The sequence below is a fragment of the Mustela lutreola genome, chromosome 1 (assembly GCF_030435805.1).
Source record: "Mustela lutreola isolate mMusLut2 chromosome 1, mMusLut2.pri, whole genome shotgun sequence".
NCBI lineage: Eukaryota > Metazoa > Chordata > Mammalia > Carnivora > Mustelidae > Mustela > Mustela lutreola.
Window position 1 is genome coordinate 218,927,214 of NC_081290.1, and position 17,761 is coordinate 218,944,974.

A 17,761-nucleotide genomic window follows, 5' to 3' on the forward strand; every position below is an offset into this window, starting at 1 on the left:
CTCCAGTTAATAAGTATTTTTGATATTAGACCGTATCTGCATACATTTCTGAAATCAGTCTTTGTTGGCAAGCCTATAAAACTTTTTTTTAAACTGCACTTTTCGAATCCTCCTCCTAAGTAAAAAGTTTAACATCCTAACTAAGCAATATCAAAAAAACAAATTTCAGCACAATGTTGTATTAACAAGCTTCTGTACACTTGCGACTTTTACGCTTCCTCTTTCATTTTCCTTCTAATTCCAAAGTGCAGTGTCTCTTAACTAAGAGCACACACATTCTAAACTGCAGTTCTGACCGTTCTGGAAAGAGAGCTGACAAGCCCTATAGGGCACCTGCATGTTTTTCATTCTGTCATTCTCCAAAGGAACACTCCTTCAAATAGACCTAAGAATAAGGTCAGTTTTCTGATGGTTTCTTTCAATGTATGCCTGTGTGCCCAGGAACCCCTTTTATACAAGAAGATGATATACCATCAAATTCTGGGAAAATACTGCCTTTTAGCTACACTGAAGATACTGCATCCCTGAGATGCAGCAATCAGAAGGATATTTCATGGTGATAACACAAGAAACACCATGTCCCTGTGCAACAAAGATATGTTTCCAGATCACATTTTTTAACAGCATGTTAACAGATACAATTTATGTAACATACAACTCACTGTTTAAAGTGTAACAGTCAGTGATTTTGATGCTCCCAGCCTAGTGTACCCATCACCATAATTACTTTTAGAACATTTTCATTACCATTAAGAAAACACTCATTTGTAGTTATTTCCCTGCAAGTCCCCTAGTCATAAGCAATGTAAATCTACTTTCTCTCTCTATGGATTTGCCTGTTCTGGACATACCATATAAATAGAATCAGACACTATGTGATCTACACAGCTCAGACTTAAATGTAATAAAAACAGCTAACATTTACTGAGTATGTACAATATGACAGTCACTTAATTCTTACAATAATCACATAAGGTAAGCACTATCGCTATTCCCACTTCAAGATGAGAAAGCTGACACACAGAGAGGCTAATAAGCAGCTTCACCAAGATCACAAAACAAGTTAGATGAAGTGAAGATTTGAACATAAAGCAGTCTGGCTCCACAGCTCATGCTCTCAACCAACTCTGCCACACTATCGTGCCCCTTACTTACCTCTAAGAGAACTCACAGGGTAGAAAACAACAGAAACAAAGAGTCAGGCTTGAAAAAAAGTACTGAATTACTGCATTCCTCATAACCAATAAAATAAGAAGTTAACTGCTTCAAATTTGTACATCTATATCAAGAAAGTCTAAGAACTATCTGGGATTAGTAGTAATTCTCCTTAAATAAGAAGATAGCACACAGAAGAGGATTCCCAGAACTTTGAAAGAATAGATACTTGGAATCATTATTTTAGTCATGTTCAGCTAATTAAGAGTTACCACCAGTTTCTTTTAGTGAAGAACTGAAGACTGCTATCAGAATCCTTTCTACTGCTTCTCATAATTTGTTGTGTGCACCTGGACAAGTGGATGTGAGTATAAGTGTGTGTAATTCAAGGGAAGGCTTGCTGCTTAGACTAATCACAGAAAGTTCTTAGTCTTTTCTAAAGCAGATATGCCAAGAAAAGGCATTTCATCATCCAGCAACTGAGAAGTTGGAAAGAGAATATAAAAATATCTATGTGGAAGGAGAGGGGAAACAAGTAAAGGAGGGGGAGGAAAAGGAGTAAGGAAGGAAGAGGAAGAGGAAGACCGAGGGAAGGCAGGTAGGTGGAGAGGCGAGAAAGACTGACAAAGACATAACAAATGGTGTAAGGATATACAAAAAGGTGGTAGTTATTCTCTGGAAGATGTTGTTTGGTGGCATTCTTCTACAATGAGCAGAATATATACAAAAAGTCAATATAATCCTCATTTGATGCTATTTGCCCTTTCTAATGTGTTTTACAAAATTCTGGCTATTTTTCTAATTCATAAGGCATTTGAGACCTATCTCATTATAGAGTAAGTTTAATCATTCTTCTATATTCATCTTAATTCCCAAATTTAAAAATCTCTCTAGGCATCATATCAAAACTCAACCAAATAAAGCCAAAAGATAATTCTTAGAAGTATCTGCAAGTACTTCTTTATCACCTCTTCACAGCTAAATAGCCTGAGGCTTCTGTAGCTATCACTTATATATTATATTCAATTTCAAATAATTTTAATCCCATACTTTCAAAACCATTATATTTATGTAAATCTCAAGCCTGAATGGGATAGACTAAGTTATAATTATGACTATGGTGTATAGGTGTGTAAGTCTGCACAGCTGGAATCCCTGGTTTTGGCTAATACAATAGATTTTCTATTGTAAACAGTATAGTGGTACTTGGGTTAAGAATGAACAGTAAATCTATTTCAAAGGAGTTTGTAATTTCAGACTTCATTTAAAAGACTCCTATTAAAAGACTTTATTTTATTTAAGGGAAGCTTACATGGAGACAGTAGTTGGCCTATACCTTGGGGTAGCAAGGAGGTCTAGAGGCCAGTTTTTTTAATGGACACCTGAAATATGAATGTGTTACATTAGAAAGTTGAAAAGCCCTTCCCAGCTGTCTTAGCTCAAGCTATCATAACAAAATGTCAGACACTGGATGGCTTATAAATGACAGAAATCTATTTCTCACAGCTCCAGAAGCTAGGAAGTCCAAGACCAAGATGCCAGCCAATTCGGTGTCTGACATTGCCCATTTCCTCATGCACAGCCAACTTCTCACTGGAACTTCATATAGCAGAAGGAGCACAGGAGCTTTCTTGAACCCCTTTCATACAAGAAGATGATATTCCATCAAATTCTGGGAAAATACTGCCTTTTAGCTACACTGAAGATACACAAAAATGAATGTAGATCCTTTCAATACAAATGGCCACTCTAGCCAACATAACTTAGGCCTCCTCTTACTCCACTGCTTCTAGCAATTGTTTCCTCTTTCTTATTCCTCCTCTTCTCTATCATTCTCACCTCTACAGGAAAGAGATGAAACAGTCAACTGCGAGAAAACGGGGTCAAGTGCACGGCAGCTGTTTGAAAATGACCAAAAAAGTGCTACGGATGCTTTCAGGAGTCACCTGTGGTTTATTTCAACAAGTTATGATAGAATATGATGCAGTATGATGCCTAAAGACATTTGGAACTTGGAGGGAAAAGGATGCCCTGTTTGGTTCCATTCTTTTTTTTTTTTTTTTAAGTTTTTTTTTAATTCCAGTTAGTTAACATACAGTGTTACATTACTTTTAGGTGTACATACAGTGATTCAACAATTCCATACACCACCAGGTGTTCATCACAAGTGTACTCCTTAATGCCCATAACCTTGTTTGGTTCCATTCTTTACCCATTTTAACCATTTAACCTCTTTAAATTTTTTTTTAAGCCAATTTTGAATGGATGGATTAGCAAGTTGTTGAGAGAAAGGCTGGCAACAGAAAGACACAGCCAAATCTTGCTGCTCTGGGAATTTGGGGCCAATACACTTCCTTCCTCCTCACTCTCCTCTCTACCCACCTACTCCCAACCCCCACAGTGCCCATCCACCCTATACTTCCAAAACCCCTTCTTCTCCAGCCCCACTTAACTGTGCTGCCCCAACACCCCTCCAGTCAGGTGGCATCAAAATAGGGAACAGGAAGAAGAAAGAAAAAGGAAGACACATGAACAGAAAGCCCGAGGTTAAACCATAATCCCAGTCTCTTGCAGATTAGCCTGATTTTGTTTCTTTTGGGAGACAGTCTTAAACCAGCTCCTCACAGACCACAGGCCCAAGACGGGGCTCCATATCATGACCCTGAGATCACGACCTGAACCAAAACAAAGAGTCGGACACTTAACCAACTGAACCACCCAGGCGCCCCTGTTTCATTTTGTTTTTAACCACTCTCTTCCTCAGAGTCTAATTCTGTTCCTCCATCCCCTCACAATCCAGTCTCCTATACTCTGAGCTCTTTCTCCAACAGGGGACGCTGTGGAGTAGCTCAAGAACTGGATAAATTCCAAGCCTTCTGCTTTAGCTCTAACATATTAGAAATAAAAATATATTCTCATAAATATCATTTGTTTCTATAGTACCACTGGCACTATACTCCAAATACCTATAGTTTCATTTATATGTTAACTTTAAAGTATTGGTTTGGAAACATAAATATCTTTTAAAAACATATTTTCCTGAGGGGTATCTGTTCTAAATTCTCATTGCCACAGGGATACTTTTATGGATGAAAAATTTAAAAACCAACCAGAGAAATAATTTACCGAAGCCACAGAATTAGTAAGTGGTAGAGCCAAAACCTAAAGAGAGGTTTGTTTGAACATGAGGCACTGAAGACTATACAATTTCTATTACACCACAGAACTTCCAAAATCACATCTACGTGTTTCATTAAGTACATGAAAATTCTGAAAAGCTAAAAATTTTACTCCTAATCATTAGATACTTTAAACTCAGTATCATTTATTCAAACATTTATGGGATACTCTCTTACCCAAATGCCTCCAGCAATAATCACCAATGCTAATAAACTATTACTGACATCATCAGGAAAAAAAAATTTATCTACATTATTTCAAGAATTCACCACTAATGTTAGAGATTTATTATATCATTTCTCTTATATTTAATTTGATGAGACTTCTGTTACAGTAACAGATCCTTATACCCAGGAGCAATTTCTTGTTGCTCAAAAATGAAATGCTTTGTTGAAAAATGCTTTGTTAAAATCTTCTGTGAACTGTTGTTTTCAAAACAAAAACATTTTCATTTCTCCTAACTGCTTAAGAAGAATTACTTATAAGAATTATTCTTCTTTCAGGACGTCTGGGTGGCTCAGTTGGTTAAGCAGCTGCCTTCAGCTCAGGTCATGATACCGGCGTCCTGAGATGGGAGTCCCACATCGGGCTCCTTGCTCCGCAGGGAGCCTGCTTCTCCCTCTGACTCTGCCTGCCACTCTCTCTGCCTGTGCTTGCGCTCTCTCTCTCTCTCTCTGACAAATAAATAAAAATCTTAAAAAAAAAAAAAAGAATTATTCTCCTTTCAATAAAATAAATACAACTGTAGAACTTGTAACAAATGACTTCTTGTTCATGACATAGCTATTACTACAATTAAATTCTAGCTACATTGTATCTTACAGGTTCAATAAAAAATAAATGCAATACAACTAAATGCTGCCAACTTGATTCCGTGAACAGTGCTAATAGAAGTTAAAATTGTTTTAGGTCAGAAGTGTACTTCACGTTCTTAGTAAAAAAAAAGGGGGGGGGGATAAACATAAGTAAGGTTTATTCTTTATTTTAACTGCAAAACTGCCATCTTCATTCACAGAGACCCCAATATCCTGGGGACCCTTAGAACTAGAATAAACCAACTGGCATGTTAATGGTGTAAACTCATCACTGACTTGGTAACATGTGGATGTCATCACTTCCTGAACTTCAACATCAGTAAAAGTAAACAAAACATTTACATTTAGGAAAACACCCAAAAATGCCATTTTTAGTCTTGAAAATAAAACTGCAAAGACAACTGACCACTTCTACTGTGATTGTGCACCTTACGTCCATAAGAAGTTGCATTTTGAGTTGATACCACTTCTCCAAACATTTCTCTTCACTTTCTACTAAAAACAATAAACATTTACATTAAATATAAAATGTCTGAGCAATTTCTTTATTCGAGGCACAGTGTATCAAAGGCTGACAGGCAAAAGTGAAAAGGGATTTGCTACAACTTCCATCAGCAGAGGGAGTACATTCACCACATGGGCAGACTAATTTTCTACCCTCCCCCCAAAAAGAAAGATTACAGTCATTTGACTTGACAATAAGCTCTGCATTGCTGGAGAAGGTGATTTACAAAATTTTAAACCTGTTTCCTCACCTATTCAGCTTGCTTTGAGGAAAGCAACAATCCTAATGATCTCTACCTTTATCTTTGCATAGGACAGATTGTGCATTCTTGATAAATTCACTAGCTTAGCTGCCAATTATGAAAGTACATTCAGCTACATATATCTTCTGAGGAATGTTGGTTTCCCAAGCCCATACCAATTTTTATTAAAAAGTTAATTAACCTTTTAAGAATGACAATGAATTTAGGAAGCCAGAAGCCTAAGATTTTTTTTTTAACTACCTCTTCTATTAATGTATCAATCCTCTTCCACTTTAACTGTATGTTCAAGGCTTTCAAACAGAACTTCAATTCTTTCCTAATCATCTAAAATGCTCTCGCTCAGACAAATACGTATTTAACAATCCAGCTATCTATGTTGACATTTTGGACTACATTTTAGACCATTTCTCTTTCCTAATTCCCCAACTTGTTAGTTCTCCGGCTTGTATAACCTTCTCTGACTCAAACCTTCCCATAGTCTAGTCTTTCTTGCCTAAAAAAATAATAAACTAAGAAGGAATCCAAAGGAAAACCTACTCCTGTAACAACTTGCCCTTTCTCCTCTCAAACTTCTTGAGATTATACTCATTCTGCTTCCTCAGCTCACATTTTTTTGCATTTATTAAATAAAAATTTCCCAACTTTATAAAAAAATAACTGACAGATTTAATTGTTTATATTTAAAATGAACATCGTGTCACATTTCTCAATCTAGTAACCAATTCAACAACAAGAATTTCTCTAGCTGGTTACCACTAACCTCCAGGTTGTTAGACCAAATGAACATTTTTAGCCCTTACCTTAATGAATATACTTACAGCATTAACACTAAAGATAATGCCCTCATTCTCAAAGTTTTTCATTTTAATTAACTTGCTTTCCTAGTTTACAGATAATAATCGTTACTCATAACTCCACTTCTGCTAAAGTAATAATCACTGAGCTAGGTAATCATCTGTGTTAGCTCAGTGTTTTTTTTCACACTGCTGTTGTTACTCATTAGTGGTTCATAGCAGCTTTTTAAATAGATAAATCAGAATAAAAAAATCCCCAAATTGTATTCCATGTGATAAGTTTAAGTATTATTCTGGAAAATTTATGTATGTGTGTATTCACAATATAAAATGTAGTTTATTTAGGGTCATATTCAAAAAGTTTGAAAGACGCTGTGTCTAATTTAATCACACAACCTCTGAGGTCCATATAATAATTTATACTTTTTAGGAAAGAAAAAACTGAGCATACAGAAGTTGTACATAATTTGTCTGTACTCAACCAATTGGTGTGACAATCAGACGAGATTGGGCGCGTTCAGGGTGGTATGGCCGTAGACTGGTGTGACAATCAAGCATAGCCTCTATCACCTACTCAAATAACCACGTGATATTTATATCTCTTAATGTGGATATCTTAAATGTACTTCAATCTCAGTATTTGCAAAACCTGTACTCAATTTCCACACATTTTCTAATTTTCTAATTTGTTAATTTTCAGTGTTTCTCTCTTCTTCATCCAAGCATCAATCCTCATACATCGGGGGCCTGAGTGGCTCAATCATTAAGCATCTTGCCTTTGGCTCAGGTCATGATCTCAGGGTCCTGGGATCCAGCCCCACATCAGGCTCCCTGCTTCCACTCCCCTCTCCCACTCCCCGGCCCCCGCTCATATTTCCTCTCTTGCTGTGTCTCTCCATCAAATAAATAAAATCTTTTAAAAAAAAAAAAGTCCTCATATCTCAGATAGATCCACGCTTCACTATGTCATTATCATAATAACCTTCAGTCACATCCCCACCATTTCCTTCCAGGATAACTGCAACAGTATCCTCCCATTACCTGCCATTATATCCCCTCCAAACCCCCAATTCACTCTCTGCTTTGCTGGAAGAAATCTCTTCAAAATACAAATTTCATTATTCAGGGAAAATTCTCCTAATCCTGAAGTAAAACTTTTAAAATTCAAATGCCATATCTAATTTTCTAGACTGGATCTTTGTGTAATTATAGGCAATACTTTAAAAAATACAACCTAAGGGCTTTTGTTAAAAAATCAATAATGGTCAAAAGACCCAGATCGAAAGTTCTTTACTCTCTGTTAAAGTTATTTCAAAGATACTAGGTTACATTTACATTAAGAAATTCAAGGACGGGGCGCCTGGGTGGCTCAGTGGGTTAAGCCTCTGCCTTTGGCTCGGGTCATGATCTCGGGCTGGGATCAAGCCCCACATCGGGCTCTCTGCTTAGCGGGGAGCCTGCTTCCCTCTCTCTCTCTCTCTCTCTCTCTCTCTGCCTGCTTGTGATCTCTCTCTCTGTGTCAAATAAATAAATAAAATATTTAAAAAATATAAAAAGAAAAAGAAATTCAACTATCACAAATGTCTTTCACACGAAAAAATGCAAACAGCCTATAAATAGTGTCATTTCATTTTCTTGAAAACAAAATATATCCATTATCTTGAAACTAATGAAACGGTTTATCATTCCTACCTTCACAGAGAGTCGACTAGGACTCATCAATGGCAGGCATTAACAGTGTTCTAAATAATGTTTTAAACACAACAACAATCAACTTTAATTTGCACTGGATTCTAAATAAAAATGCCATGTTTTTCAATGTTTACAGCAGATTAAGATATGTCTCCTTGTGAATCAGTCCTACAGTCCATAGATTATTTGCTATGACAACAAGCCTGAGCCTTTCGATCTACGTGTTTAAACAAACTGTTGGATTTGTTGCTGCCTTTGCAAAGGCAGGTGGAAAGAATTTCTAGCTAGGTATTCAACAGAATGGGATCAAAGTTGTCATGATATGCTTTATGATACTGTCTATTTGAAATTAAGTTATTAATAAAAAGTGAAGCTGAATTATTTCATTTTCCTAAACTATGTGTTCTCCATTCACAGATACCTAATGTTGAAAATAAAACCAATAAATAAATAGTTTAAAGTGTAGCATGTTTCATTGTTTTTTGTGAGCAGGATTATGTGTAGTAGTTTTGGCATGCTGTTTGTGTTGTTGTTGATTCTCTCCTTTGCTGTTCAGTTAAAACAAAAAAGCTAAAGGTTCAAAAGAAACTAATTTCTTCTCTCCATATGACTGTTAGAAAGATCCTAGTCAAGCCTGCATCAACAACTATAATAAATCCTTGACTTAAAAATACAGGCTGCTTTACCCGTAAGTACACATTTGGAAGTTTAAAAAGGGGGGGGGGGGTACTTTAAAAGTATGCACGAGATAAAATATTCTACCAAATTGTCAACCATGACTTTTCCGTCATAGTTACAGACATGTTCTAAGACAAAGTTTTGACAACATACAAAATAACAACATGATTGAACAATGGAAGCACAATCATTACGAAGAATGCCCACTGGGGGGTTGTATTGAAAGACTTCTTTCAAAGTATCTTCAAACCATTGTACCCCAGTTCCTAACCGAATCCACAGCACATGCTTGTATCGAAAGAAACCTGGATGGATGGATGGATGGATGGCCAGCTTGCTAAGACCTATAACTCTCCTCACGTATTACCCTTCCTCAACCCAAGCCTCTGAAGTTTTCCCACAATTCTATCTGAATGTAAGCCTTATTTCTGGTGTCCAGATTGAAAATCAAGATGACTATGTATGAGAAAACGCACATAGTAAGAAAACTGTACCTATTAAAAAAATAACAAAAGAACGACTCAAAAGTAAGAGTTTTTATTATACATTTTGATAGTCATTCTTTTAATACTAAGAATACTGCCTTACTTTTAAAGTAAATTCATACTATAATCATCACATCCTATATGTCACTTCTAGAAAATAATGCTATGGACTTACTACTTCAAGTTCCTTTTCTAAAATAAATAAAATTGACACATTTTCTATTTGAAAGGGGGTCTCATTTCTCTTTTTCCCAATTGTAGGTTAGGATAAAAACACAAGTTGATTAATTTCTAACATCAAATGTTTCCCTTATCCTCTCCTCTCAAAGGAAATTACCATAAATGGAAACCTAGTGACAATATCATTTGATATTTATTTATCTAATTTTAAGCAATTAGAATTAAAATTGTTAATAAATGGAAAAAATGTGACCTCAAGTATTTGTATATAAAACCAAGTTTTAAGGATAAAATATTTTAATGCAATTAGACTTGCTAACTGCTATGTACAATATTGTTTGTTCATTCCAAACACACGCCGGAGTTCAAACATGTAACACTGTTTTGTTTGATTGTAGTACTTTATAAATGGTTTTATTTTACCATTTGCCAAACCTCTTTTGTTGAGTTATTCAAACTAATTTCTGCCAAGAACACTAGGAATTTGGTGATAGTGCTTCTTTTAGGAGAAAACAACCCCTTTCCTCAGAAAACTGAAAATGTTTGTTTTGGCACTAAAACCTTGTATTGAGCCTTCTGGAAAGTATTTTAAATTGTTGTTTTTAACCTAGACTTTGTGACTGAAACAGGAAAAGGTTTCATAGCTCTACACCAAAATACATATTTATAGGGCTGATTTTCTTCCTACACCAAAAATACTACGTTGATGGCAGCAGTTTTCAAAGTATGATTTCTGAGGACCAAGCTAAAACTTGGGCATTATCACTATATTCAACAAACAATTTGCTTTTTAAAACCTCAAAAACTGATGACTAAGAAATGCTAACTGTTGATCAAATACACTGTCTTTACGTGTCATATTGGAAGGATTGCTGCATTTAACTATCTTCTTTTAGGAATATTCACTAAAAGAAAATTTACTTGATATTGTATTTTCCTCCTGTGCTTGTCAACAGAGACAGGTTTCTAAATTTTTCCCTTTTTAATATTTTCCCCAGTAGATATGCTTTACCTTCAGACTAGACAGACATAAAGATCAAACCATGTGAACTTTGTACAATATTTTTCTAATAATGTATGTGAATACAATACACAATTCTTGGAAACCGATGAAACAATGCTATCACTGTCCCTAAGTCCCCTACCTCACCCCTATATTGTTAAAATATAAGAAACAGACTATACGGTAGCTCAAACAATTTCATAAAGACTGTCAGTGAGCTGCAGTGATTTTTCAGTCACTAATAATTGACAAAAAATATTATGCACCCACCACCAATCTTTTGCAAATCAAGCTCTCCCTACCTTGAAGTCTGATTTTTCCCTTTTATGGCCTGGCTGTCCCTTTACAAGAATAACAGCAGCAGCATCACTTTAAATGTACATATAAATTTTTTGATAAAGTCATAGTAAGTTAAAATCCTATCATGGTGTTTATCAAATATTTATTAGGATGTTCTGGCAGGAATCAGTTGTTTTAAAATTCTGGTATGGTTGAATTGTCTGATTCAGGTAAAAAAGAAAAAAAAAATGAAGATATGTACCAAATGCATCTTATTAAAATCTGTAACTGCTTTTGTCAATCCAGTACAAATTTTAATTTTAAAAGTTTGGTCCTTCCTGCTATTCCTGAACCCTGCCTATTCCAGAAAAAAAAAAAATCAAGAAAAAGTCTATTCAAATTAGTGTAATAAGAGTGAAATAAATGGGAATTACTGGTATCACAAAGGTTATGAAGGCGTGGACTCTTCCCAATCCAAAATCCCCTTTCTGCACTGCTATGGTTATAGAACGATGGTATCCTTTTCATTGGCCTTGAAATCTTGAGCCATCCTACGACTCCTCCATGGGCCTCACTGTTTCAGGTCAATGGGAAATTGACCTGAAACAGGTCCAAATTAAATGATGGACTCATTTAATATTTTAAAGATGATGACTGATGTGCTAGATTACCTCTGTAGAAGATTTAGATTAAATCCTTCCAACATTATTTTCTTAATTTAAAATGTTGACTGTTTTATAAGGAGAGTGAAAAACACCTGAACTCAGGTCCACAAAAAAACAAAAATTCACTTGTCAGGTTTTCAGACCATTTATATATTCAGCTTTCCCAGACAAACCTATTAATAATATGGAAAAGGGGAAAATAAATCTTCTTTCCTTCTCTTCTATTCTACTAGGAAGCAACGGTTTATCTCTAAACACTCTAAGGAGAAAACATAAGAAGAAAAACAAAATCTTATGTCACTTGTGAGAAATAATTATCTAGGGAATAACTTTAACTACATGGATGATTTTTTAAAAACCACAAAGGAACACTAAATGAAAATAAATAGGTATAACAGGACATACCTGAAAAAGAACATGTACATGGCAGCTGTGATGCAGAACAAAAGGACCTACAACAAGGAGAAAATATATTACTTGCAAAAGAACACTGATATCATTTGGGTGTCTTTCTGTTCCAATTTTCATCTCAGTAGAGTTACCATACAATGTTATACTAGTTTCAAGGGCAAAAGATAATGATTCCCCAATTCCATACATCCCCCAGCACTCATCAATACACCTGTGCTCTTTAATCTGCACCCCCCACCCACCTTCCCTCTGCTAACCAGCAGTTTATTCTCTACAATTAAGAAGAGTCTATTTCTTGGTTTGTCTCTCCTCTCTTTTTTGTTCCTTTTACTTGTTTTGTTTCTTAAATCCCACACGTGAGTGAAATTACAGGGTGTTTGTCTTTTCTGACTGACTTATTTCGCTCAGCATTATACTCTCTAGCTCCATCCATGTTGCATCATTTGTGTCTTATAAAAGCAATATACCCACTTAAATCTTGTAGCTGAAACAATTTAAAGATGTGTAAAAATAATCATACATGTATCACATTCTCTACCTTTCAAATAAACCATATTAAGGCAATAAAGAGCCTGTACACACACATATAAATAATTATATACATTATATATTATACAATATGAATATATATTATGATATATATGTATGTATATATACTGGGTAGAAGGGTAACATGGTTCAAAAAGGAACCACCATTTTTAAAAAAATCATCTCTCAAAATGACAAGAAAAAGCAAGTCACTTAAGAACAAAGAAAATAGCTCTTCTATAATGAAGTCAGCAAATAAATCATAAACATATTAACTGTTATATCCAGATAACCAGATTTTTTTAAATGTAAAATACAGTTCAGTTGTCAACCAGTTCTAATCAATGAGAAAAACTCCTGAAAATATAATTAATCATCCTTTCTGGGATATGGACTAGCTATTAAAAATTCCTCTAGGGGCACTTGGTGGTTCAGTGGGTTGAAGCCTCTGCCTTTGGCTCCGGACATGATCCCAGGGTCCTGGGATCAAGCCCTGTATCAGGTCCTCTGCTTGCGGGAAACCTCCTTCCTCCTCTCTCTCTCTCTCTCTGCCTGCCTCTCTGCCTACTTGTGATCTCTGTCAAATAAATAAATGAAATCTTTAAAAAAAAAAAAAAAAAAAAAAACCTCTAAAAACAGGCATCTGAACACAGTAAACCTAAGTTTAAAAGCTCTCCTCAAATATGTTAACACTAAACACAACCAAATAAGGTATACATGGAGGGGCGCCTGGGTGGCTCAGTCAGTTAAACATCTGACTTGATTTTGGCCCAAGTCATGATCTCAGGGTTGTAAGATCAAGCTCTGCGCCCAGCTCCACATTGGGTATGGAGCCCACTTAAGATCTCCCTCTCCCTCTGCCCCTTTCTCCCTACTCTTTCTCTCTTTAATGAAAAAAAAAAGTGTATATGGAAAGAATCAAGAATCCACGTCCTGACCAAAGCTTAGTTGTGCCAATAAAATGGATCTCCATAAGTTGTTGTAAATCACTGAAAAGCAAGTTGTAAAATGTGTTTTTATGTTAACAACAGTGTAGGCTCAACATGACTGTCAATGGCCCCACATCATAGACAAATGACAAATGAACAATCTTTAACTGTTAAAAGCTGACCACAAAGTATACCAAAAATGAATACAGTGTAAAACAGTGTTTTGCTACTTCCAACACAAATAATTTCTAGTCAACTTAAGGAAAGTCTAATAGTTTTGCTATTACAAATTAAGCTTGAAAGGTTTTCCACCTTGACTTACGATAAGCACTACAAACATAAGCTGAATGGCTTAAAAATCTACAAACCAAAGGAAAATAAGTATCAATTACTACAAAACAAATATTTTATTATTTATTACATATAAAATACATAAAATCTTTTTCTATATGTAAAGTATATAAAATCTCTCTTTCTAATAAACACAGACACATAATCTTCTGTTCTCCTCACTCCTTCTTTCCCTCTCTCCTTTACATTAACTTTAAAAATACCCTATCAATAATGTATAAGGTTCATATCACTGCTTTTGACAACATAACTTAAAGCATATGGAATAACTTTCAGTTACTGATTAACCAATTAAAAATTAAAGTCCAAGTGAGTTTGTTTACTGGTTATGATTTGCGAGCCAATGACCCAGACTATGAACCTCAACTTGTATCTAGCATTCTTTACTCTTTGGACAAAGCTACCCTTCCTAATATTCAATGTTTCATTCCTTCCCTGACCTAGTCATTTTTCCCTTTGCAGACCTACTCACAAACCTCTCCAGAAGTGTCCCACAAATACTTCCCACACCCTCTAACTTCTCCAAGGAAAACTTCCTTAGTCTCTTTCCCTCAAAATGTTGCTATGCTCTATCCTCATATGCTAAATCTATTGATGCTCATGTTAAACTAACATTTATCTCTGCAAATAATACATCTGAAACTGGGAAAGAGTACAATGTTTAAGATCTCAATCTTTGGAGTATGACAGATCTGAGTTTGAATCTAGCTGTTAAGTGACTTTCAAAGCCTTATTTAACTTCCCTAAGCCTTGGATCCTTTGTCTGTAAAGTGAGAATTTTATCTCACTTTGAACTGTTGGGAAGATTCAATGAGACAATGACAGGCATTCAGCAAACTGTTTCAATCTTGTTTTGTTACTTATAGAAGTGATCTGGATACAAAAAACGTCACCTAGACACCTGAGTCTGGGAAGTTTCTAACAAACAAGCAGACCTTTCAAAATCTCTCAAATCACCAATATTTGGAGTTCGTTTTTTTATACAGTATAGAGCCAAGAGATGAAAATCTGTGCAAGCAGGGAAGGGGAGGAGAATCTAAAGAATACTGATGTACAATTGATCAATTCATTTACTAGATACATACTGAATGCCTACTGGGTGCTGGGCATAGTTCTAGAACTTACAACAGTACACAAAATGGACAAAATCCTTGCCCTAATGAGAGCTATCTTTTAGTTAGGTAGAAGATATTAAAGGAAAAGCTAGTGATAGGAGTTCTGGAGAAAAACAAAGCAGGATAAGGAAATAAATGCAGGAGAATAGGGGTTGTTGTTTTATATAAAGTGGCCAAGGATGCAGAGACTTGATACAGACACTGAGGAAATGAGAGATGAGCGAGGGGACTGTATCAACAGAACCACTGGAAAGGTCTGATTTTTTATTATGAAAGGTGTTTAGTACTGTCTTAATTAAAGAGACTAAAGAAAAACTGAAATGTGGGTGATGTAATATTTCAAATTTTTAATTGATTGTGTTAATTTACTAAATAGCTTGACTTTCAAAAAATGGTTTTCCAAATAAATGCAAATTTGTAATTAAATAAGAAGATTTTGTCTGTGCTTCAAATTACAGAATTTTAAAGCTAAAAAGAACTTAGATGAACCTCTATTTCTTCATATCAGGAAACTAATATGCTGAGAAGGCAGGTGATACACCCAGGCTTATTAGTTGTATCTTGCATTTCCTTCACTAAACAAATATTGGTGAAATGAGTTCCTCTATAGTTGCTCTATACAGACAATATTTAAATACAGTTTTGATCCTCCAGGAGCTCAAAGGCACTGCTCCACAGTCCGGCTCTATAGCTACTATTCACATGTGGCTAGTTCAATTTTTTAAGAGTTTTACTAATGTAAAACTAACATACTTAAAATATATAATTTTTTAAGTCTTGACATAGGTACATACTATATAGCTACCATCATCATCAAGATAACAAACATCCAGCACACCCAAAAAGTTAATAGCTTATTACCATCTTCATATCTGTGGAATTTGTAGTGCTGGCACTGCTCTCATTCCCAATTTAGTAGTCTGTATCTTATTTTCTTGACCAGTCTGAGTGTAGATATATTAACTGCACTGATTTTACCAAAGAACAAACTTTAAGTTTCATTAATTTTCTCTATCATTTTTGTGTTCTATTTCATTGATTTCAATTTGATCTTAATTAGTTTCTTTTCTGTTTGGATTTCATTTGCTTTTGTTCTCCTATTTTCTTTTTTTTTTTTTTTTTTAAGATTTTATTTATTTATTTGACAGACAGAGATCACAGTAGGTAGAGAGGCAGGCAGAGAGAGGGGAAGGGAAGGAAGCAGGCCCCTGCTGAGCAGAGAGCCCGATGCGGGACTCGATCCCAGGACCCTGAGATCATGACCCGAGCCGAAGGCAGCGGCTTAACCCACTGAGCCACCCAGGCGCCCCTGTTCTCCTATTTTCTTAAAGACCGAAATTTAGGTCATTGATCTAGATTTTCTCTCTCTTTTTTTTTTTAAAGATTTTATTTATTTATTTGACAGAGAGAGATCACAAGTAGGCAGAGAGACAGGCAGAGAGAGAGAGAAGGAAGCAGGCTCCCTGCTGAGCAGAGAGCCCGACCCGGGGCTTGATCCCAGGACCCTGAGATCATGACCTGAGCAGAAGGCAGCGGCTTAACCCACTGAGCCACCCAGGTGCCCCGATTTTTTCTCTTTTAATATAGGTATATAATGCTATTAATACCTTCCTAAGATCTGCTGTATCTGTACCCTGATGATTTTGATAAGTTGGTTGTCCATTTTTATTCATTCAAAGTACTTTCTAACTTTGCTTTTGCTTTCTTCTGTGATCCACAACTTAGAAGTATGTTATTTAGTTTCCAAACATTTGGGGATTTTAAGTGACTTTTCTGTTGTTACTGACTTATTTGATTCCATTATGGTCAGAAAATACTTTATTTCTATATTTATTTCAAAATATGACCTGATTATTTCTAAATTTATCAGGACTTATTTTGAGTTCCAGAACATATCAGAATATGTTCCATATACTTGGTAAATATCCAGGTGTGGTTTTTTTTTAAGTCATCTCTACACTCAACATGGGGCTCAAAGTCACAATGCTGAGACCCAGAAGTTGCATACTCTTCAGACTGAGCCCACCAGGCACCACCCCGCCATGTGCATTTTAAAAGAATGTGCATTCTACTGTTGCTAGGAGAGGTATCTATAAGTAACAATTAGGTCAAGTTGCTTGACAGTGCTGTTCAAATCTTCTGAATCCCCAATTATTTGTCCACTTGTTCAATCAATTACTGAGAGAAGTTATCAAAATATGACCTGCCATAATTGTGGAGTTGTCTCCACAATCTCTCCCTGTAATTCTCCTTGTAGTTTTCCTTGGGTATTTTGAAGCCTTCTTTTTAGGAAAATAAACATTTAGAATTATGTCCATTTTATCATGATGAAATTAGCTTCTTTATCTCTGATAATATCCTTTGCTCTGAAACCTATTTTATCTGATAGTAACACTACATTTCTTTTGATACTATTCGTTATCCATTCTTTTAACAGATTGGGCTTCTATATTACAAGTTCATTGTGTGTAGGCATCTGTTGTTTCTTGCCTATTTTTAAATCTGATAATCTCCATCTCTTCATTGGCATTGAGTGTTCATATTTAGTATGACTACTGGTAAGTTCAAAATTAAAACTATCATCTTGGTACTTATTTTTCTCTTATTTCTCATTTGTGTCCTTTTGCTGCCTTTTCCAGATTAACTATTTTTTATGATTCTCTTTTCTCTCCTTTGTTGGCTTATTTTAGTGTTTGTTTTAGGATTTACTATATGGAACTTGAAATTGATACAG

General features: G+C 35.4%; 1 protein-coding gene across 4 annotated transcripts in view; it reads right to left on the bottom strand.

Moving 5' to 3' along the window:
- TMEM135 (transmembrane protein 135) overlaps positions 1–17,761 on the bottom strand; it is a 265,126-nt gene that overhangs the window by 76,547 nt on the left and 170,818 nt on the right. For all 4 annotated transcript variants that reach the window (XM_059187038.1, XM_059187058.1, XM_059187029.1 and 1 more), the window contains exon 6: positions 12,099–12,145. In XM_059187038.1, coding sequence (XP_059043021.1) covers positions 12,099–12,145 — 47 coding nt within the window. The remainder of the gene's footprint in view (positions 1–12,098; positions 12,146–17,761) is intronic.